The sequence below is a fragment of the Heterodontus francisci genome, chromosome 11 (genome assembly GCF_036365525.1).
Source record: "Heterodontus francisci isolate sHetFra1 chromosome 11, sHetFra1.hap1, whole genome shotgun sequence".
In the NCBI taxonomy this organism is placed as follows: Eukaryota; Metazoa; Chordata; class Chondrichthyes; order Heterodontiformes; family Heterodontidae; genus Heterodontus; species Heterodontus francisci.
In genome coordinates this window covers 64,420,994-64,445,363 of record NC_090381.1, presented here as the reverse complement: position 1 = coordinate 64,445,363, position 24,370 = coordinate 64,420,994, and the positions used below count along the sequence as shown (strand labels likewise).

General features: G+C 42.2%; 1 protein-coding gene across 2 annotated transcripts in view; it reads left to right on the top strand.

Moving 5' to 3' along the window:
- Nucleotides 1-4,094: 4,094 nt before the first annotated feature.
- The window catches only part of kcnab1a (potassium voltage-gated channel subfamily A regulatory beta subunit 1a), a 322,091-nt gene continuing 301,815 nt past the window's right edge, over nt 4,095-24,370 (top strand). For both annotated transcript variants that reach the window (XM_068041466.1, XM_068041465.1), the window contains exon 1: nt 4,095-4,688. In XM_068041466.1, the coding sequence (XP_067897567.1) occupies nt 4,474-4,688 (215 nt within the window). In that variant the 5' untranslated portion in view covers nt 4,095-4,473. The remainder of the gene's footprint in view (nt 4,689-24,370) is intronic.

The following is a 24,370-nucleotide window of genomic DNA, read 5'->3' as shown; positions in this document are numbered from 1 at the left end:
ATTTTCCCACATTAAATTCCATCTGTTAAATTTTTGCTCACTCACTTAACCTATCTAAATCCCTTTGTAGACTCTTTATATCCTCTCGACAGCTTACTTTGCTACCTATTTTTGTGTCATCAACATTGATATAGTTTGTAAAAAGTTGAGGCCCCAGCACTGATCCCTGTGACACTCCACTAGTAATGGCTTGCCAACCTGAGAAATGACCTATTTATCCCTATTGTCTGTTTCCTGTTAGTTAACCAATCCTCTAGGCATGCTAATGTGTTACCCCCGACACCATGAGCTCTTATTTTGTGCAGTAACCTTTGATGTGGCACCTTATCGAATGCCTTTTGGAAATCCAAGTACATCAGAATTAGAACTAGAATTAGAACATTACAGCGCAGTACAGGCCCTTCGGCCCTCGATGTTGCGCCGACCATCTGACCTACACTATTCCATTTTCATCCATATGTCTATCCAATGACCACTTAAATGCCCTTAAAGTTGGCGAGTCTACTACTGTTGCAGGCAGGGCGTTCCACGCCCCTACTACTCTCTGTGTAAAGAAACTACCTCTGACATCTGTCCTATATCTTTCACCCCTCAACTTAAAGCTATGTCCCCTCGTGTTTGCCATCATCATCCGAGGAAAAAGACTCTCACTATCCACCCTATCTAACCCTCTGATTATCTTGTATGTCTCTATTAAGTCACCTCTCCTCCTCCTTCTCTCCAACGACAACAACCCCAAGTCCCTCAGCCTTTCCTCGTAAGACCTTCCCTCCATACCAGGCAACATCCTAGTAAATCTCCTCTGCACCCTTTCCAAAGCGTCCACATCCTTCCTATAATGCGGTGACCAGAACTGCACGCAATACTCAAGGTGCGGCCTCACCAGAGTTTTGGACAGCTGCATCATGACCTCGTGGCTCCGAAACTCGATCCCCCTACTAATAAAAGCTAACACACCATATGCCTTCTTAACAGCCCTATTAACCTGGGTAGCAACTTTCAGGGATTTATGTACCTGGACACCAAGATCTCTCTGTTCATCTACACTACCAAGAATCTTCCCATTAGCCCAGTACTCTGCATTGCTGTTACTCCTTCCAAAGTGAATCACCTCACACTTCTCCGCATTAAACTCCATTTGCCATCTCTCAGCCCAGCTCTGCAGCCTATCTATGTCCCTCTGTACCCTACAACATACTTCGACACTATCCACAACTCCACCGACCTTCGTGTCATCCGCAAATTTACTAACCCACCCTTCTACACCCTCATCCAGGTCATTTATAAAAATGACAAACAGCAGTGGCCCCAAAACAGAACCTTGCGGTACACCACTAGTAACTAAACTCCAGGATGAACATTTGCCATCAACCACCACCCTCTGTCTTCTTTCAGCTAGCCAATTTCTGATCCAAAGCTCTAAATCACCTTCAACCCCATACTTCCGTATTTTCTGCAATAGCCTACCGTGGGGAACCTTATCAAACGCCTTACTGAAATCCATATACACCACATCCACGGCTTTACCCTCATCCACCTGTTTGGTCACCTTCTCGAAAAACTCAATAAGGTTTGTGAGGCACGACTTACCTTTCACAAAACCGTGCTGACTATCGCAAATGAACTTATTCTTTTCAAGATGATTATAAATCCTGTCTCTTATAACCTTTTCCAACATTTTACCCACAACCGAAGTAAGGCTCACAGGTCTATAATTACCAGGGCTGTCTCTACTCCCCTTCTTGAACAAGGGGACAACATTTGCTATCCTCCAGTCTTCCGGCACTACTCCTGTCGACAATGACGACTTAAAGATCAACAACAACGGCTCTGCAATCTCCTCCCTGGCTTCCCAGAGAATCCTAGGATAAATCCCATCTGGCCCAGGGGACTTATCTATTTTCACTCTTTCCAAAATTGCTAACGCCTCCTCCTTGTGAATCTCAATCCCATCTAGCCTAGTAGGCTGTATCTCAGTAATCTCCTCGACAACATTTTCTTTCTCTACTGTAAATACTGACGAAAAATATTCATTTAACGCTTCCCCTATCTCCTCTGATTCCGCACACAACTTCCCACTACTATCCTTGATTGGCCCTGTTCTAACTCTTATCATTCTTTTATTCCTGATATACCTATAGAAAGCCTTAGGGTTTTCTTTGATCCTATCCGCCAATGACTTCTCGTGTCCTCTCCTTGCTCTTCTTAGCCCTCCCTTTAGATCCTTCCTGGCTAGCTTGTAACTCTCAAGCGCCCTAACTGAGCCTTCACGTCTCATCCTAACATAAGCCGCCCTCTTCCTCTTGACAAGCGCTTCAACTTCTTGAGTAAACCACGGCTCCCTCGCTCGACAACTTCCTCCCTGCCTGACAGGTACATACTTATCAAGGACACGCATTAGCTGCTCCTTGAATAAGCTCCACATTTCGTTTGTGCCCATCCCCTGCAGTTTCCTTCCCCATCCTACACATCCTAAATCTTGCCTAATCGCGTCATAATTTCCTTTCCCCCAGCTATAATTCTTGCCCTGCGGTATATACCTGTCCCTGCCCATCGCTAAGGTAAACCTAACCGAATTGTGATCACTATCGCCAAAGTGCTCACCTACATCTAAATCGAACACCTGGCCGGGTTCATTACCCAGTACCAAATCCAATGTGGCATCGCCCCTGGTTGGCCTGTCCACATACTGTGTCAGAAAACCCTCCTGCACACACTGGACAAAAACAGACCCATCTAAAGTACTCACATCTAAATCACATCTACAGATTCCCCTTTATCCACCTTGCTTGTTACTTCCTCAAAGAACTCTAATAAATGAGTCAAATATGATTTCCTTTTTACAAAACCATGTTGACGCTTCTTGATTGCATTATGATTTTCTAAGTATCCTGCTACTACCTCCTTAATAATGGATTCTAGCATTTTCCCTATGACAGATGCTCGTCTAACTGACCTATAGTTTCCTGCTTTTTGTCTCCCTCCTTTCTTGAATAGAGGTGTGACATTTGCAATTTTTCAATCCACTGGGACCTTTCCAGAATCTAGGGAATTTTGGAAGATCACAACCAATGTATCTACTTTCTCTGCAGCCACTTATTTTAAGACCTTGGATGCAAGCCACAGGTCCAGGGGACTTGTCAGCCTTTAGTTCAAATAGTTTTCCCAGTACCTAGTTTTAAGTTCCTCCCTCCCTTTTACCTCTTGATTTTCAAGTATTCTTGGGATTTTTTTGTGTCTTCGACGGTGAAGACTGATGCAAAATACCTGTTCAATGCTTCCACCATTCCTTTTTTTCCCATTAATTCCCCAGTCTCGCTCTCTAAGGGACCAACATTCACTTTAGTTACTCTTTTCCTTTTTAAATACTTGTGGAACCTCTTACTTTTTTTAAACAAGCAAACTTTTTTTTACACACCGAGTTGTGTGATCTGGAAGGCATACCTGAGAGGGTGGTAGAAGCAGATTGAATAGTAATTTTCAAATGGAATTGGATAAATACATGGAGGGAGAAGTACACAGCTCTAGGGAACAAACAGGGGAGTGGGTCTAATTGGATAGCTCTATCCAAACAACTATGCTGAATCATTCTATGGTTCTAACCCTGTCAGGGACTTTTTTCACTGCTGCAGACTAGGTTGTGCCTTTGTTGAAAATTTATAGGGCAATGAGTAGAGAAGTGCTAATGCCGGCACACCAGGAGCCCAGGGCAGACCGTTCCTGCTTATTACCTTGCAATAATGATGCAGTTTGTCAAGAAATTCTGATGTACGTCAGCTATCTATTGTTTCTCAGTGCCTGAGGTCCGATATAATAACAGGCAGCTGAACCCGCGTTAATAAATCCTCATCTGTCCTTCGTGGGCTATTATTTTAAACGACTGTTGTACCCTCAGTTTGTTTCCTTTGAGTCTGCGTGTGAGTTTTTTTTTGAGTGCTCCACAACTTGTCCGCTGAGCTGTTCCAGTTCAGAGTTAAAAGTATGTTAAGAAGGCATGCAGCTTCCTAGTGCTGAGGAAGAATGGGAAATAGCAACTGGGGGCTTGGCGAGCCCGTGGGAGGAGCTCGCTCACATTGTGCAAAATCTGCAGGCAACCAAAGGCAGAGCGTTGGGAAATTCAGGCTGCATAACGTCAAAGTGCTGAGTTTTTCTTCAGCAAAGAGTTAAATCACTGCAGATTTGACGGAAGGAGGAAACTGTAAGGGGGAAGGGAGCTCAATGTTGTGTGAGAACCTTCAATATTTCGTACGGGCAGTGTGTCATTCGTTGTCCTGCATCAATCTTTGCTTCATTCACTGGCAGTTACCCGGACTGAGTAGCACTCAGGTACCTGTGATGCGATGTTTTGCTAATGTCTCTCAGGATTAAACGAACAGCTCTCTTTGCTGCCCCGCAAGTGTTGTACTAGTGCAAAGCAGCTGGTTTGTTGACTTGTGGTTAGTATCTTGATTCGAGCACCATTAACAAAAAAAAATGCAAGTCTCAATTGCTTGCACCGATCATAATTTGAAGGCACGGAATAATGACGACAGGCACAAGCAGATCCCCAGCAGCCCGAAATTAGGCAATGGGGCCCGTGCAAAATTTCGGACGGTTGCTATCATTGCCCGGAGCCTGGGACATTTCATACCTCAGCACCACATCTCTCTGAAGGAGTCAACAGCAAAACAGACAGGGATGAAATATAGGTATGGTAATGTTCTTGTTTGACTCAATAGCTCACTGATTTGTTCTGTTGCCTAATGATAATGATTTCAAAGCTAAAGCAATAATGTTATTCCTACTGATATGAAGGATATAATGTACTGTCGTTAACATTCAAATACAATTACGCTAATCATAGTCGTTGTTCTCAGTAGATCCAATAAAGTAAACTGTGACTGTGCATTAGATTAATTACTGCTCTGCTAAAAGCTTCAAAAGTATTTTTGTTCAGGCTAAGAGGCTTGGATGCAATATTGAAGGTTATATACTTTTTATGTTTCATAGATTCAATACATTGTAGACTGAATTAATTTCGACGCATTACTGTTTTGCCAAAAAAGTGGTAGGACTTTTGTAGACTTCATTGAAAAATACCATTTTCAGTAACCATTTCCATTTAATTATTTACTTGCCATTCTCATTTAAGTATTAAATATTTTTACATAGTCCTAAAGTATATAACAAACATCAATCTTCAGTAAAAATGGACTGCAGAAGGTTACTGGTGATCGAAAAGGGTTTGAAATTTTGGCATTTTGTGCTGGGATCTGAATCATGTAGAGATTATATATGCTTTAATCTGACTGCTAAATACATGATTTTTTTTTGTTTTGAATATATACTATTCCAGTAATCTATTTTACAATAATATTGAAGCTCACATATTAAGATTTTGAATATTTTTATCCATCTAATGTAATGCATAACACAGCAGAAGAATCCAAATGTGTTTTCTATTAGACGTCCCTCTAACAGTCAAATATTTTATTTGACTTCCTTCAGTATAATAAATTGTGCGCTTTGGTGTGTGTTAACATCCTATTCAGCTTTCTTTCAGAAACATGCTTGCACAAGCTTGAAGGTGGGAAATCAGATTTGCTACAACTCAGAAAGATATAAAACCACGTTTAAGAAGTGTAATCAAATCTTAAAAGCCAAAATCAAAATGAAAACAAGTCTTGCAGAAATTTAAAAGTGTTCAAGGATTGGATTCACGTCTTTACGTGAGTGTTTTGTTTAAATGGTTCTCTGTAGCACTTTGAGAGTGCAATGCAGGCTTTTCTCAGAGAAAGGACGAAGAGTGTGATAAGCACTCTTTCAGACAAAATAGCTTCAGAAGCAGATTATTATTAAAAAGTGGGCCAACTGCATATCAACAGAAACTATAGCAGCAACCTCAGTAACCAGTGCCTGCAGAGATTCTAAATATTAAATTTAAATTATCATGCTGTGAACTCTATATAACCTTACTTTTCTTCAAAGCTTGGACTGATTTGTCCAGCCAATCTTTTATCATTTGAGCCACTGATTTAGTGACTTAATAGTGATTTATTTAATTGATTTAGTGATTGAATAACAAATTCTGCTTTTATTTTATGGGGGACTGCGATGTTTTCTGGTGTTTTGGAATCACTTTCCATGATTGCATTTGTTTATAATTAGGGCAGTTGATTTATGGAGACTGAATCAACTTCTTCTCAAAAAATCCAATCATTATTCTTCCATCAGAGATAATTTCTGTCTCATCTCCAAGCATGCCATCTCCCAGATGCATGCCCATCACACCCATAACTTCCATAACTCCATGTTTGAATCCCCTCCAGTCTGGCCTTAGCCTTTCTCACAGCTAATGTGGCTCTACTTAAAGCCACAACAACGTTCTTTTGACCATGACTGCGATGCTTTATCCCTCCTCGGCCTCCTTGACTGCACACCATGATCCTCCTCCAACATCTCTGCTCCAGTGTTATCTATCCAAATGTAGTGAGCACATCCTCAGTAAGGGTTTTTCTTCCATCCCCTGCACTGTCACCTGGGTGGTCCCACAGGAATCTGTTTACAGTCTCTGCCACAAACTATACTGTCTCACTATCAGTTGCTTCCCCAGCCTGAATCACTGTCTCAGGCTCAAGCAAGCTGTTCACAACCTTGAAGTTCTGTTCAATCCTGAACGTAGTTTCAGAGTCCATATAATCTCTCATGGACTGCTTACTTCCACCTCCACTACGTGGGCCACTTCTATCTTTACCTTTGTCCAATCAGCACTGGTATCCTCATGCATGCCTTTGTTGTCACTTGAGTCAACTACCTCAACTCTGATTGCTGACCTCCATTTAGAAACTGTACCTTGGGCAAAGCTTTGCTGTGCATATCCTGTGCTACTCCCCCATCTCCTTGTCCTTGCTGACCTACATTGTCTCTCTATCCCCCTGTATGTTAAATTTAAACTCCTCATCCTAGTTTTTAAATATGTCTCTAATCTATTTCTTCCATCTGTTCCAGTCTTGTACTTTCCTTCAAAAATTCCTTTGACTCTGTCCTTTTGCACATCCCTCCACCACTTCATCTGATCATTTGGTGATAGTGCCTTCGGCCATCGGGGTCCTCCTTTCTGGAATTCCCTCTCTGAACCTTTTTCCCTCCTTTAAAAAAAAAACTTTTTCAAACCCATCTCTTTGACCAAGCTTTCAATCACTTCTCTTAACCTCTTCCTTTCTGCTGAACATCTGTTTACAGTACATCTATCTATGAAGTACCATGGGATATCTTTATGTTAAAGCTGAGTAAGGGTATTTTTCCTGGTACGTGTTGTGCATCTATGATTGCTCTATGCATTGTCAGTGGGTGATGCATGCTTGGAAAGTTACCAACAATGAATTAAATTAATTTTTATTGCGTTTGACTATGGTGCTTTTAAGAAGTTTTGCCAGCATTTTGGGATCACATTCAGTAATTCCATCCATTTTTCAAGTGAAAACCAGAAATCAGTAGCCTTGCTGTTTATTCAGCTTACTGAATTCATTATTTACCTGATCATTGCTGTGTAAGAGAAATAACCTTTTCAGAAAACTATTAAGAATATTTCTTGAACTCTGACTACTGCAAATGCACAGATAATGCCCAGCTTTGTCATAATCGGTTCAAGCTATTGTTTATAAAATAAAAGCTATTATTCTATGTCATTTGGAGCCCTTTAAAGAATTCAAATTCTGCTGTAACAGCAGTACCCTAGAATGTGTTCAGTTTCATGCACTGAAATTGTTTATGCATCAGTTTCTCACTAATGTAGAAAACATGACCATCCTTACCTGTAAACTTATTCATCCATTTCAACTGAGACTACATTTTTATCTTAGTAATCACTTTCTGTAATTAATCCCTTTGGCACTTTAAGTATGTGCCGATGTTATTACATTATTGATTTGAGACTGCTAACATCATTACATTAACTGTCCCCTAACTTGCAGTCCACTACTTGTACCCTTGTTTCGTTTGAATTCAATGTATACTTTCTCCAATCTACTTCGCCCATTTAGATATGTCACATCCATTTGGAATGTTAAATATCTTTCACCAACTAGTGTATTACCTGTACCTAATAAGTATTTATCATCATCCCATTATACTTTAATAGATAATGGTCTTTTTCATGCTATCAATAAACAAAATATTCTGGACTTTTTATTCCCTTTTTGGCTATATAATATAAGAGCATTGCGTTAGTTAACTCATGATCATTGTATGTTCTTGTCAGATCTATGAGAGCAAGCCTGAATAATTCTCAACTTTAGATCCTTATAAATAACCAAATAACCGATAACTGAGGAGCTAAATATTATGACTGAAGTGTGCAGAGTACTTTGTAATAACGTATAATGTGACATGGTCAAGACACTTTATTGATCACTACCTACGAACCTCTTAACAAATATTATATTTTTGGTATTTTATAGGAAGGACATTTGAGGGAAGACAGTTCCTGTGGGGGGAAAAAAGCCTTGTTAGAATATTCATTGTCACTGGCCAATGGATATTTACCATATCTCCAATTAGGGATTTAAACCTCTGACTAATTTCTTCTTACCTGGACTGGTTATTGATTCATTGTTTTAAACCCATTTTGATAAACTGAGACACTGCTCAAATAGCATATGTGATGAGTAACCTCACAGAAACTTGAAGTGTCGTATCTTCATTGCATGTCATTTTAACTGTGAAAATGATAGGTTCATCCAAACCATCAGATTTATCCTTTCATCCAATCAATATATAGATTCAATTTGTTTCTGATAGGTATGCACTAGAGTGTTAAGTTCCATTGTTTTAAATACAATAGACTAGATCTGTCTGTTTAAATAAAAGTGTTACACAGAAGAGCTCTTTTATTGTTTTGTTGTGTGATTTTTCAGGTTTGGAATATTTAGCATTATAACGTCATAAGATATCATGTACCTTCATGTCAAGACAAGCTAAATAAGGTTGTGCTTTGCACAGTGTCTACATAGAGAGGGTTGAGATTCAAAGCATGGGTAAATATGCTTGCTTGTTGTGCGTTTTTTTTTTATAAAATAGATTCAGTGAGCCAGAGCGTTTTCTAACTTAATGCAGCAGCAGAACTTTAACTACATTCATCCCTGATGACTAATGAAATAATTCACAGAATTTATTTTCAATTTTATTCGTTGTATGAGTACACTTTTTCTAAATGTCACTACATTCCGGAGCACCAGTGAAGTGTAGCTTATGCCTTTGCAGTGAATGAATGATTTTTATGGAAGTAATTTTGATTGCATCGCAAAATAATAGATGGACTATTTTTCCATGTTTGGTCAACAATTTGCTTTACAGTCATTCCTGTATTTAATATTTTTCTCCTATAAATTTAAAGCATGTGACCTGATTTTCTGTGGCTTCTGTGTGTTAATAGGGGATAGTGCAGGAAAATAATATAAGCTGCCACCAAAGTAGTAATTTATAGTAAGCTCTGATTTCTTTCTGTTGTAATTAAGTGAAATATAATATTTGCTTTTATTAGTACTAATCAAATTGAAGCATCACAAATACAAAAGCAAAATACTGCAGCTTGCTGGAACTCGGGGTCCGTTAACTGTTCCTCTCTCCACAAATGCTGCCAGATCTGCTGAGTGTTTCCAGCATTTTCTGTTTTTGCTTACTGAAGCATCACAAAGCAGTTGACACTGTGAATTAGTTCCTTGAACTGCAGTCAATGTTATAAAGACAAAAACAGCAACTACTCAGTACCTATAACATCCCATAAAATAAATACTAGATAATCTGTGTTCTTATGGTAAAGGAGTAACTTTGGCTAGGATACCTCCTCTTCTTTGAATAAACCTGTGGGATTTTTCACCACAATAGCTGGACAGAACCTTGGTTTAATATCATAACTGACAAATCAGCACACTTTCAATACCGCAATGAAGTGTTGGCTTAAAGTTATGAACTCAAAGCCTGACATGAGGTTTATACCCAAAGGTGTGAGTGTTATTTCCTAAGCCAAACCAATTATTAGCACTATAACTATTTACTAGAAATTCTTCCATGCATTGTTTTTTCCTGTGGCTCAAGTTGTGTACTCCCCATTGGCTTTCCTTATGGGATAAATGTAACTTGTTTAGACATTTCTAGTGATGTAAGTTCATTAGAAAAAGGAGCCTTTTAGGCACATAATGTATAAAGCATTCTCTCCTTGATGAGCATTTTGCCTTTAATATCTTCAATGAAATTATTTCAGGCAAACACAGTAGGGCCCATAATTTGAAATAATAATCAATTCAGTAATCCAGGAGAACATCAAGTTGAGCGTCACTCTGAGGATTCTTCATTGACTACTGCAAAAGGCATTAGAACACAACTATTAGCATAAAAATCTGAAAACAACTAGGGAATTCAGTGCAAAATGTTTATAGCCACATCCACATCACACTGTCGTTGAAATGCTCACTCACATTGCATTTTGTTAACCGTAAAAACATAGATGTCTTGTAAACAAAAAAAGAAACAAGATGTGAAAGGTAATTCTGCCAAGGATTTTTGACTGCTTGACCTAACTGCAAGGGCTGGACTTTTGTCCCAATGTGGGGGAGAGTACGGAGGTGGGCGAGAGCGAAACTTGGCGCCGCCAGCTTTTGTGCTGGTTTGCTGTTGCCATTCTAACTGCCGGCAGTTTTACTGAGGAGGGTGGAAGGCAGGACCTGACAATCCTGGCTGATTGAGATAATTGAGAAATTGATCTTGAGCTTGTTGTCAGGTCGTCAATGACCAGTTTGGAGTTTTTGTGGGACTCGTGGGTTACAAGATGGATCAGGAACAGTCCAAGTGGAAGGAGGCAGCAACACGCTGGGGAGCCATTCAATTAGGTGGGCCCATGAAAGGGTTTTAAATACATGAGCTCCTCCATTGAGAGAGTAGCCAACGTCATGGAGGGCACCAATTTCAATCACCATCTGCCTAGGGGGCACTCAGCCATCGGGTGAGCACAGTTAGCAGAGCAAGTGTTCTGTGCGCCCTCGATTAGTGGAGGGGTTTGAGAAGCTCAAGGGATCGTGGAACCATAAGAGCTGGGTGCAGTAAGCTTTGTTATTGCAGCTGATCACAAGCAAGGCAACAACTGGACATGGGATTAAGGTACTCAGAGATGGGGTCGAGTAGCGCTGAGGATCAACATCAGCAGCAGACGCAAAGTCCTGAGCATTAGGAGGGCAGAGGAGAGGAATGAGGGGCAGGAAGGCAACAGAGGCCATACCCTCAGCATCGAGTGTGCCGCTGAAAAAGAAGCGACCAGGACATGGTAGAGAATCAGTGCCACTGGAGACTGTGTCTATCTAGGCAGATGGTGATTGAGATTTGTACCCTCCATGACGTTGGCTACTCAGTGGAGAAGCTCATGTGTTCAAAACCCTGAGCCATGGTGATGCACATGAGCTGAATGGACTCCTCCATTCTCAGCCCATGACTCCGCACTGCCTCAAGAAACTCTGACATATGGACACACATCTCATGTTGCTGGTCTAAGTAGAGCTGCCTTGCTTGTGACTCCCGAGGCCCTGCATCTGTGCCCAGCTGAGCATGGCTGTGTCTGTCCTCCATCCTCAGAGGGGGACTGCCCACAGTTGCCTCTGCCTCTCTTGCCTCCACCTGCTCACTAGTGCAATGCTCTGCACCCAGTACCACCCTTTCTAACTGTGCGTGAAGATCCACTGATGTGAATCTATCTGCGCTGGTGGAGGGTGCGCTTGACTGATGTAATGGTGCTGGTTTTGCTGTTTCCATTTCTTGAAAGGTCTCCAGTGAAGCTGCTGCACTTTCATGCTCCCCCTCCAAGACTGACCCTATGGGAGATATAAGAAGGAGATCATAAGAACTTGCCTGTGACAGCAAAAGCCTCTGCAGAGCTGAAGCTTCCCGATGCAGCTAAGAGATTAGCATGCTGTTGGACAAGGAGGAGTGTGCTCCATCCCCTTCCTTTACAGAATTAAATATCTTTTCACCCTCTTCTCCAGGTATTCCCATCTTTCCATCACCCACCTGGCGATTTACATTGGCGCCTCCTCCATGGTTGAGAGGATGGTGAGCTGGGGCACTTCTTCTGTGCAGAACCTCTCCTGTCAATTCTGTGACCTTTCTCCTGTAAAGACAAAAGGGAAAGTGATAAGGCACTGCTGGCCACTCTCACTCAATGTCAACAGCTCTGTTAAACAAGAAGCTGCATGTATCAGTGCTGCTAGGTCCTGAACCGTGCTCGTGCTTTGGGCATTGATGACAGGCTAGTGATTACCCTGGGCACACATTTCTCCCATGTTCAGGAGCACCATATACCATAAGGCTGCTCAGCTGTGTCATAATTTTTCAGTTTTCCTCAGACTCGGGGGTGGTGCCAGAGGACTGGAGAATTGCAAACGTTACACCCTTGTTCAAAAAAGGGTGTAAAGATAAGCCTAGCAATGGTGGTGGTGGAAAAACTTCTAGAAAAAATAATTTGGGACAAAATCAATAGTCACATGCACAAATGCGTGTTAATTAAGGAAAGCCAGCATGGATTTCTTAAGGGAAAATCATGTTTAACTAACTTGCTGTAGATTTTTGAGGAGGTAACAGAGAGGGTTGATGCGGGTAATGCTGTTGATGTGGAGCACATTGACTTTCAAAAGGCGTTTGATACAGTGCCACACAACAGATTTGTGAGCAAACTTGTAGCTCATGAAATAAAGAGGAGGGAAGTGATTCATTTTGATCAGAAGAACATGGAGAGACAATATAAAATGAAGGGTACAATTCTAAAGGGGGCGCAGCAGCAGAGGGACCTAGTTGTATATGTGCATAAGTCATTGAAGGCGACAGGACAGGTTGAGAGAGCAGTTAATAAAACATACAGTATCCTGGGCTTTATTAATAAGGGCATAGAGTACAAGAGCAAGGAAGTTATGTTGAACTTGTAGAAGACACTAGTTCGGCCTCAGCTGGAGTATTGTGTCTAGTTCTGGGCGCCGCACTTGAGGAAAGACATGAAGGCATTGGAGATAGTACAGAAAAGATTCACAAGAATGGTTCCAGGAATGAGGAACTTCAGTTATGAAATAGATTGGAGAAGTTAGGACTGTTTTCCTTGGAGAAGAGAAGGCTGAGAGGTGATTTGATAGATGTATTCAAAATCATGAGGGGTCTGGACAGAGTCAATAGAGAGAAACTGTTCCCACCCATGAAAGGATCGAGAATGAGAGGGCACAGATTTAAAGTATTTGATAAGAGAAGCATAAGTGACATGAGGAAACTCTTTTTCACGCAGAGAGTGGTTAAGGTCTGGAATGCGCTGCCTGAGAGTGTGGTGGAGGCAGGTTCAGTTGAAGCATTCAAAAGGGAAATACAGTTATATGAAAAGGAAGAATGTGCAGGGTTATGGGGAGATGGCAGGGGAATGGAACTGAGGGAATTGCTCTTTCAGAGAGCCAGTGCGGACACGATGGGCTGAATGGCCTCCTTTTGCACTGTCACAATTGTGATTCTGTCTATTGGTGGCTGCAGACCTGGAGGCCTGTCATCTGGGTCCAGCATTGCACTCACCTTGCCAGAGTGAAAAAGGTCATTAAACCTCTTGCAGCACTGCACCCAGTTCCTCCAGACTACACTTCGGCTGCTGACAATTTCTGCCACCTCCAGCCAGGTCTGCTTGGTGTGGCTGGATGGCCTTCTCCTTCCACCATCTGGAAACAAGCCCTCTCGCCTCTCTCATTCCCTCCAACTTAGCCTCAAGGGCTACAACAGAAAAACATGGGGAAGCCCTCCCGATGTGCCAGGCCTCTGCCTCTCCTCCTGCTGACCTCGGGCTTCCATCACAATACAAAATGACTGCCATAGTAATGGCTCTCGTCATGCCTTTAAATTGGGCCCGCGCTTTACAAGTCCTGCCGCCATCCCGCACCGACTGCCGCTAATTGGCCGCAAAACCCGCTCCAACTGATCAGCAGCAGACCTCGGAGAAAATGACAGACTGTGATTACATTTCCCCTCTTTCTCCCCTCCCCCCCACCCACCCCCCCCCTCCCACCCCATGCGGGGTTGGGACCCAGAAATTGTTCCAACTTCATGTTCGTGACCCCAACCATGGAAATTCTGCCCTATCGTGTTCCTGGGCACAACCTCCAAATAGTTGACAATGGTACAAAGCATCATGGGCTGAATTTTGTTTTGGTGAAAAATAATGGTGTCCCGCATGCACGGATTGCGTGCTGCCATGGCGGCGCCTTATTTAAATATGCAGAGTGGCTAGTGCCCTCAATCACATGGCGGGGGTGGCACAGTGATGCCATGAATGGTGTCAGCTGTCTCTGCACAGGTACTGGCGCCATTTTTAAAGGGCAGCCAGCCCTGCTCAGAGATTGCAGAGTTGCCCCCGCTTCTTCCCCAACCTTCTGCCCCTTCTCCACCCACCCCCACCACTACACTAACATTGCAGTGTGGACCCCTTCTTGCCCCAAGTGCGTCAAGGTGCAGAGCTTCCCCCCTCCCCCCCCCCCCCCCCCCACCACACTCACAATGCAGAGTTGACCCCATTCCCTCCCCTCACTATACTACAAATGCTGGGTTCCCCCCTTCCACACCTTGGAGGGGCCAGCTTTCCCTGAACAGGAAAGTGAAGGTGCTTGAGTGCTGCCTGTTGCACTGAAGATCACTGCAGGTTAGGTGTTAATGCATGCAAACACTCCATTTCAATATTTAGAATTTGGTCCTGTTGCCCAGTGGGGTGGGCCGCCACGGAGTCTCCCCGCCGCCGAGAAGATTGGGCCCGGCAATCCCGGCATTGGGCTCCGTGGCAGGCCACTGCTGCTCCGATCTTCTGCCCACCTGCCGCACCCCTCCAGCCCCACCACAGAGCCTGACAGGAGCTGAGCAATATTCAGCATATTCAGCCCCATGAGTACAAGATACCAATAATCAAGAAAAACACATAATTGATTTTTGGACCCAAATGTATTTCCTTACTGCTTGTCTTCCAGAAGAGATTCTCCTCTTCCATAGTCATTCACAATTGCCATTACAAAGTGCCGCCTGCTATGAAATTTTGTTGCCTGCTGTGATCAAGTCTAATGTCACACTTAAGAGAAGTATGATGATAAAAAAATTATTGACTAAAACTGAAGAGTCATAAAAATTGACTTTACCTTCTTAAAAAAAAATGATAATGCTATCATATCAGAAATCATATCATACCAGAAATGTTGGGGAACACAGGGTTTAGTGAGAGGGAGGAACTGAAGGAAATCAGTATTAGTAGAGAAATGGTCTTGGGGAAATTAATAGGATTGAAGGCTGATAAATCCCCAGGGCCTGATAATCTACATCCCAGAGTACTTAAGGAAGTGGCCCTAGAAATAGTGGATGCATTGGTGGTCATCTTCCAACATTCCATAGACCCTGGAACAGTTCCTACCAATTGGAGGGTAGCTAATGTAACCCCACTACTTAAAAAGGGAGGTAGAGAGAAAGCAGGGAATTATAGACCAGTCAGCCTGATGTCGGTAGTGGGGAAAATTCTAGAGTCCATTATCAAAGATTTTATAGCAGAGCACTTGGAGAACAGTGGTAAAATCTGATAGAGTCAGCATGGATTTACGAAAGGGAAATCATGCTTAACAAATCTACTAGAATTCTTTGAGGATGTAACTAGTAGAGTTGATGAGGGACAGCCAGTGGATGTGTTTTATTTGGACTTCCAGAAAGCTTTCGACCAAAGTCCCACATAAGAGATTAGCATGTAAATTTAAAGTGCATGGGATTGGGGGTAGTGTATTGCGATGGATAGAAAATTGGTTGGCAGACAGAAAACAAGAGTAGGAATAAACGGGTCTTTTTCCGAATGGCAGGCAGTGACTAGTGGGGGAATGCAGAGATCGGTGCTAGGACCCCAGCTATTCACAATATATATTAATGATTTAGATGAGGGAACTAAATGTAATAGCTCCAAATTTGCAGATCGCACAAAACTGAGTGGGAGGGTGAGTTGTGAGGAGGATGCAGAGAGGCTTCAGGGTGATTTGGACAAGTTGAGTGAGTGAGCAAATGCATGGCAGATGTAATATAATGTGGATAAATGTGAGGTTATCCACTTTGGTAGCAAAAACAGGAAGGCAGATTATTATTTGAACAACTACAAACTGAGAGAGGGGAATATACAATGAGACCTGGGTGTTCTCGTACACCAGTCGCTGAAGGTAAGCATGTAGGTGCAACAGGCGGTTAAAAAAAGGCAAATGGTATGTTGGCCTTCATAGCAAGAGGATTTGAGTACAGGAGAAGGGATGTCTTGCTGTAATTATACAGGGCCTTGGCGAGGCTATACCTGGAATATTGTGTGCAGTTTTGGTCTCCTTATCTGAGGAAGGATGTTCTTGCTATAGGGGGAATGCAGCGAAGGTTTACCAGACTGATTCCTGGGATGGAGGGACTGACGTATGAGAAGAGATTGAGTTGTTTAGGATTATATTCACTGGAGTTCAGAAGAGTGAGGGGGGGATCTCATAGAAACCTATAAAATTCTAGCAGGACTTGACAGCGTAGATGCAGGAAGGATGTTCCTGATGGGGGAGTCCAGAACCAGAGGTCATAGTCTAAGGATACGGGGTAAACCTTTCAGGACTAAGATGAGGAGAAATTACTTCACGCAGAGAGTGGTGAGCCTGTGGAATTCCCTACCACAGAAAGCAGTTGAGGCCAAAACATTGTTTGTTTTCAAGAAGTAGTTAGATATAGCTCTTGGGTCTAAAGGGATCAAAGGATATGGGGGGAAAGTGGGAACAGGTTACTGAGTTGGATGACCAGCCATGATCATAATGAATGGCGGAGCAAGCTCGAAGGGCCGAATGGCCTACTCCTCCTATTTTCTATGTTTCTATGCTACTAAAAATGGCCATCAAAGGTAAGCGACCTGGCCTTTGTATATTCAAACTGTCTGACAGGGACAAAGGGATACCTTTGGAGCTGTGAGGTGTCTATTACACCCATCCTGAAACATTCCTGAATTGAATTGCCTCTTCTGAAACAAAGAAAGTATAAAATGGAAACCTCATAACCCGATTATTCTCATCCTAAACCCATCAAAAGACACTTTTGAAGTGAATGGGTTCTTCTGAAACAAAGAAGATGTGAAGTCTCCACATCCTAGCCCTTGTTGGTCACCACAGGGAAGGAGAGCCACATCTCCCAACAGAGACAAAGGTGTGAAACCATTTTTGACCTTAAAATAACTCCCTGAAGAGAGAGAAAATGAGGCACCTAGAAAGAAGCTTGTTTCCAGCTAAGGGGCTGGGAGTAATCCAGCAAGCCAGAAGGGAAGTGCCCTGTTGTATAATTCTACATCTTTACTTATGCAACAGTGAATTAGAAGTGATCCACTGTCTCCAACTGAACTTTCAACCAACAGAGAAACCTACAAACACCTCAGGCCTGCAACCACCGAGAACTTGACTTACAAGAGAATTCAACAAGTTTACTGTGGCCGCTGAAACCTACCCCCACTTACAACCGCTTACCCCTTTTCCTCTCTATCTGTCTCTTGTGTGTGTATGCGTGTGAATGAATGCGGTTGCGACAAATTCATGTTAAGGCATGTTGATCAATAAATTATTTTATGTTTTTAAACCTAAAAGAAAACCTGTTGCTGTCTGTTCATTTGTCAAAATAGAAACAAAGGGGTTAAACCCTAATAACAAAAAAAACACTTGCTGCGGTCAGGTGGGAGTTGAAAAGTGGGAACCACCCAAACCCCTCACCACGTGGCCGCAACACCAGTAAGAAACCACTTCCTCATTGCCGCTGGGGACATTGGCACATAGTGATAAATTGAGAAATGCCTGTCTGTCCTGGGCTTAAAAATTGATGTTAGAATGATTGGTGATTTTTTACATATCATTGCTTCTAAGAAAAGTTTCTTTCTCTTTACAGTTTGTTTGTTTCCAATGGCCATTACAGGAATAGTTTTCCTAATCAAAGTTCTTTATTCAAAAAAATTATTATAGTCTTGATTTTGCATGTGTAATGATGGTGAAACTGTTGGTGTTCGCCGTCAGTACTCTGTGAAAATGACAGCAATATCATTAACTCCACACATGCGGAGTTAAAACATGGAAATCCAGAAGTTGCTTTCAGTGATTCCCTGTTGCTCCACAGGGTGCACTGGTGAAGTCCTTGCACATGGAAGTCAAATAGAAATCACTGAATTGATGTGAGCTTCCATTTTTTTGTGCTCTATTCTCACTATAAAATCCTTTGAAAATGTTGAGCCTTGTTGAATGACGTGTAACTGAGTTTTTAATGGTGTAATAAGTCATAATTACTGCTGAACAACTTCCCTGGCCCCGAAAAACTAATTTTATATTTGTGGAATGTCAAATTTCTCCATCTCATGATAACAATTACATAGATTTTTAAAATAAACAAAATTTAAAATAAATTAGTTTGCATTATGATATTTCAGCTTCTACATTTAATCCCGTGTATGTCACAATCCATCTTTCGCTCTCTGTAAAATAAATAAAATGTGAAGGATAATCAGTAAATTTTACTTCCAGGTTTGCTGTCTGAGAATTCTTGGACTGCTTTGCCAGTTTGATGACATCACTGTTGCTGGATGCCAGAGATCCCTACAGATGGTGTGAGAATAAAATTAATGTTGAGAAAGGTGAAATAGGTTGCAACCAATTCTCTGGAAATGCAGTGTGGCAAAGAGCTATTTGTACAGGTTCTAAGCTAGTCAAGGGTGATTTTTCTCCCCAATTCACATACCTGCATTTGATTTTTTTAAAAATTCATTCATGGAATGTGGGCAGCACTAGCCCTAATCCCTAATTGGTCTTGAGAAGGTGCTGGTAAGCCACCTTCTTGACAACCGACTGGCTTGCTAGGCCATTTCAAATTGCAGCTAAGAGCCCATTTCACTGCTGTGGGTCTGGAACCAAGTAAAGGCCAGACCAAGAAAGATTAGCAAATTTCCTTCCCTAAAGGACATTAGCAAACTAGATGTATTTTTACAACAATCTGGTAGTTACATTGTCACCATGACTGTTACTAGCATTTTATTCCAGATGTATTTAATTAACTGAATTTAAATTCTCCAGCTGCCATTGTGGGATTTGAACTCATGTCCAGTAACATAATCACTATGCAATCATTCCCAACTTGATTTAGATTTTATATTAGGGAATTCCCAGGAGATTATAATAAATGGAAGCTTTTCAGGCCATTTTCACTCCCAGGCCTCATTAACATGTTCATTTACCATCAGGAACTGGAAGTGGCCAGGCTGCAGCTGCCTGACTCCAGAAAATTAAGCAGTCGTCAGCCTCACAAATGAAAGTTTAAAAAAAGCTTAACTATTTGCACCGCTTCATCTTCTCTGGAGGATCCATCTTTCTTCAGCCTGGCGGGCTCACCAGTCAGGTTGGAGTTCAAATAACAATTGGGGTACAATGACCTCAATTAATATTAATTTTCATATTTAAAGAACCACCCACTTGGCTTTGGGCAGGTGGCTTAGCTGCCTGCTAAGAAATCTGACTAAAAATTATGGTTAATGGGATCTGGGTGGATTTCTGGCAGGTCATTTTAAGTGCCCACCTGCCCAATTTCCGCCGGATGTGTCGAGGTAAAAATCACTCTTCCCACCTTTCCTAAACTATATACAGCCCACTGTTCTCAATTTAGATTGTTCAGATTCCATAAAATGTGGGTAGGTGGCAAAAGGAGTTATTTCTGTGTAGAATTAATTTTAAATGGTATTTCCCTCTGCAAACAGGTATTGCTCAGTTTCTGTGAGAAATCCAGAAATTACTATCTTGGTGCAAATAGCTCTTTGCCACACTGCATTTCCAGAGAATTGGTTGCAACCTATCACCGCAACACCAGGGAGCAAAAATACATTACTTTCCCCATTATTTTCATTTTCATATCTTCACATTCTTTCCTTGGAGAATAGTGTGAAGTAGCGGAAGGAGTTGCAAGGGGATTAACAGGTTGACATGGCATAATGTGAACACTTCTCCTGTGGTCATAACTATCTTCTTTACCAGTCCGTTGGGTGGTTAGGCTTATACAGCAGGAAAGTTATATGGGATCCTACTGAAATGAGAAGCTTCTTTTGTTTTGTCTGTCGCAACATAAATGAGATGTGTGGAGTTCAGGTTGATTGAAGATCTCAAAAGATGTTTATTAAACAGCTACTATATACAGTACAGAGCTAACTATTACAGAACTTGCCTCTTGGTGTTACGGTTGCAAAGTGGGCCTGGTATGTGGTCACATGACTACTTCCTGGTACTGCACTCAGTAGCATACTAAGATCTTAAAGGTACATTACTCTTAAAAGCAATTACACAACATCCACAACCTATACGATGAGGGAGGATGCATGCACACCCACTGGACCCGAGTATTCTGCCTGATATCAACCCAAAATTCAGAGCCAGAACTCTGGTCTTCACTTTCCAGGACTGTGGCTACGTTTGAACTCTGTACCTTCTGACTCAGATGTGCGATTGTAACATCTAAGCCAAATGTTTGCTCCTCTTTACTTACTATAGCAGTCCTTGAGGCGGCCAACATCCCCAGCTTGTACACACTACTGAGTCAGCGGCGCTTGAGATGGCTTGGCCATGTGAGCCGCATGGAAGACCCACCAGCCGTCCATGTCTCCGCTATAAAGACGTCTGCAAACGCGACATGAAATCCTGTGACATTGATCACAAGTCGTGGGAGTCAGTTGCCAGCGTTCGCCAGAGCTGGCGGGCAGCCATAAAGACGGGGCTAAAATGTGGTGAGTCGAAGAGACTTAGTAGTTGGCAGGAAAAATGACAGAGGCGCAAGGGGAGAGCCAACTGTGCAACAGCCCCGACAAACAAATTTCTCTGCAGCACCTGTGGAAAAGCCTGTCACTCTTGAATTGGCCTTTATAGCCACTCCAGGCGCTGCTTCACAAACCACTGACCACCTCCAGGCGCGTATCCATTGTCTCTCGAGATAAGGAGGCCCAAAAGAAAAAGAAATTATAAATCACTTGAGATCAACCAGAGAAGACAGATAGAAAATCCAGCGAGAATCTCTGGATGATTTTAATCACAGTAAGTAGCTGATGTCTGTATTGGGCAAACAACTTAATATCTACATTCCAGGGCACGCAGTGATGTTTAAGGTTTATCCTGAGGGTTGCAATAGTTAAATCCTTCATTTAGTTTTCCCCCAAATTCATTTGACATTTGCTTGTGTTCTTTTGAATATTCATATCAACTGTTTATTCATCGATTTGAATTTGCGAATTGGCACTCTAGATCAGGACTCAGGCAACACATGGGAGCTTGGTCTTTGAAGTGCAAGAGTAAATTTATGCAGTGTTCTTTGATGTGTATTAGTTACAGATTCAGAAGAAACCAAGCTTGGGTTTGTGCGAGGGACTCTGTGTCTGCCACTGCACTGCGGGACTGTGATTGGTCCTGTTCATTGAGATTATTTTGCTGCATGTGTAGAAATGGGCTCTTAGCTGCTTTTCAGTTTTATTGGAAGCACAAACAGTTGTCATTCAGACTGCACGTTCTCCCTTGGAGTAAGGCTAAAGGCAAATTTTGTCCAGATCTGTGGATTGCTTTGTGGTTCCATTTACTTGCTCCAGTGTCAGCTGGATTCATGCAGCAAGAAATTCTCTTAGCAAATATGTATATAATATTTAGATGGATAGTGTCCTTTCATTTTAACTATGTATATATTTACAGAAAATCCACATTTTCAATTATTACATTTTCCTTTGGAACATCATTTCTGGATAAGGGCTGTCCTAGTAAATCTGTCTTCTCTGGCTTCAGAATCAACATTAGTTTATTTCAACATAGGCAGTGTGCTGTACCATCTTAACGAGTGCTGTAAGGACATATGCAAGGCCATTCAATTAGGTCCTGCTGGCGTAATTGTTGCACTTTAATGAAGATTTCTAAAGAATGTGTAGGCAATGCATCATTTGTACTTTTCGTCTAATGAGTCAGTGTAAATATTAAAAATCTGGCAACTTTACCTTTGATCAGAATTTAAACTTATTTCATGGTTTTTAAGTACTGTGGGTGGGGGTGGTGGTGGAATAAGGAGCTCTATGCACGCTACTGTCAGTCACCAGCAATTTTATATTAAAACTCTAATTTTTTTTAATGTCCTTGGGGTCAGTTTTCACCCAGAGTAGGTTACGTAGCAACTGCAAAACACATTTTGTAGCTGGGGTATTTTAACTCCCTGGGCTTCATGAACAATTCGTATGTGTGTTTTCCAGCTGATGGTGACTGGAATGGGAAGCCCACACATTTTCTGAATGTAATTTCCAGTGAATCTGAGTCTGCATTACCAGTCTTTTCAGTTTTAGTGGAAGCACAAACAGTTTCCATTCAGACTGTGCATTCTCCCTTGGAGAGAGTGATGCATTGAATAGATAGGGACTTTCAAGGCATCACACACCACCTGCAGTCTGCTCTTCTGCAGATCAGTGAGAATGATGAACTGCAGCCCCATGGGAGAGTGGTAGTGGTGCAACAGAAGTGGTACATTTTGTCCTTTCTCAGGACGTCAGCACTTCTACTCCCTCACAACCCTTTAAACAGATCCCACCATGAACAGATTACCCCAGTTGCAGCTGAAGTGCTGCAGTCTGCAGCTGGGCCATGATGGGTTTGAGGACTCAGAAGTCACCAGTCGTGAACATCTCACGGGTCCCCATTTGAGTACCACCAGCTTTGCTGTTCCCCCTGGCAGAGCATCTTGAAGGAGGGAACAAGTGAACAGACCTTTTCTTTCAGCAAAGTACCATGAAAATTTACGGAAAGGTGAATTCAAGACCATTTTGGCCTGGTTTTTATGGTAGAAATGATGGCAAGGCTATTGGCGCTCACCTTTATTAAAGAGTAAATCGGACAGCAACTGTCAGTGTCTGTACATGCACAGTTAAATGTGGAAATCGGGAAGTTGTTGTCCGAGTTACCCTGCTCCTCCAGAAGCTTCACCTTAACAGTATCTCACTGAGAGACTCGACCTTCAAATACATGGAAGGACGTGATGCTGCAGTACTTGCATGATGGATACCCACTAAACACGCCAGAAGAAATTAGGGCTTGACCATTCAAGTGTAAGTGAATTTTTAATGACATGATAAGTCTTAATTACTACTCTTTCGCACTGTGTTGGAGACTTTAAAAAAAAAATCACTGTCTTTTTCTATCCTCTCTCTCATAATCCCATCTTTTTTCCCCTTGGTTCAATGGTTTCAGTGTTCTTTACTGCAGCTTTAAGGGAGTGGTGTGAGATGAGCATTCCTGAGAGATGTCATTATTGTTGTCATAGATTCCTGCAGGGCAAGCCCAATAACAGCATCCGTTTAGGTGACCATGTGCTCCATGCTTGACTGCAGAATGAAACCTCACACAAGTTTGTAGTAGACAGCTGCACCCTCTCAAATATGATGTAAAAGCTCCCTGGCAGGCAGTCCAACACATTGAGCAATTAATGGTTTGCAGAAAGCATCTTTCTTTTAAAGACTACACCCCTAACTCAGCAGAGCTAGGACACAAGCTGGTTCCTGGGCCATTATTTCTACCTGCATTTGCCACTGATCACTTCGTGTTTGGTGAATCACCCAGTGCAGACCCATTTAACGCGCTATCAATGCAATTTCGGCTGCTCAGAGGGCGAGACTGAATGAATGTGCATATTTGGTAGGGCTCTCTTCCTAAGTCTGGGTGGCTGGGAATTCTGGGAGATCTAAAACAAAAGGGGAGAGGGATAAAGTTTAATGTCCAATGGCAATGGTAAGATTAGTAGTAGTGCAATGTACTATCTAACTGTCAGGATGAGTGTGTGATTGAGAGAGTTAAGTAGAAAGAGAAAAGTAGGGGAAAATGCCAAACATTGCTGTGCCTGGCCTATAGCCTGACCATCTCCAATGCTGCGTGCCCTCTCTTTACAAATTATGTTGCGAGCGGCGTCTTTCATTGGTGTTAGTGTCTGTATAGAGACCAGACCTCCTCCTGTTCTTGTAAGCAGAAAGAGAGCTTTGCATTTATATAGCACCTTTCACAACTTCAGGACATCCCAGAACTCTTTATGGCCAATGACATAATTTTGAAGTGCAATGTTGTAATGTAGGAAACATGGCAGCCAGTTCGCACCGAGCAAATTCCCACAAACAGCAATGTGATAAAGGCAAACAAATCTGTTTTAACGATGCTGGTTGCTGGGTAAATATTGGACAGGACAAGGGGGAATTCCTCTGCTTTTGTTTGAAATTGTGCTATGGGCCTAAGAGGTGCTTTAACATCTCATCCAAAAGACAGTACTTCCAACAATCAGG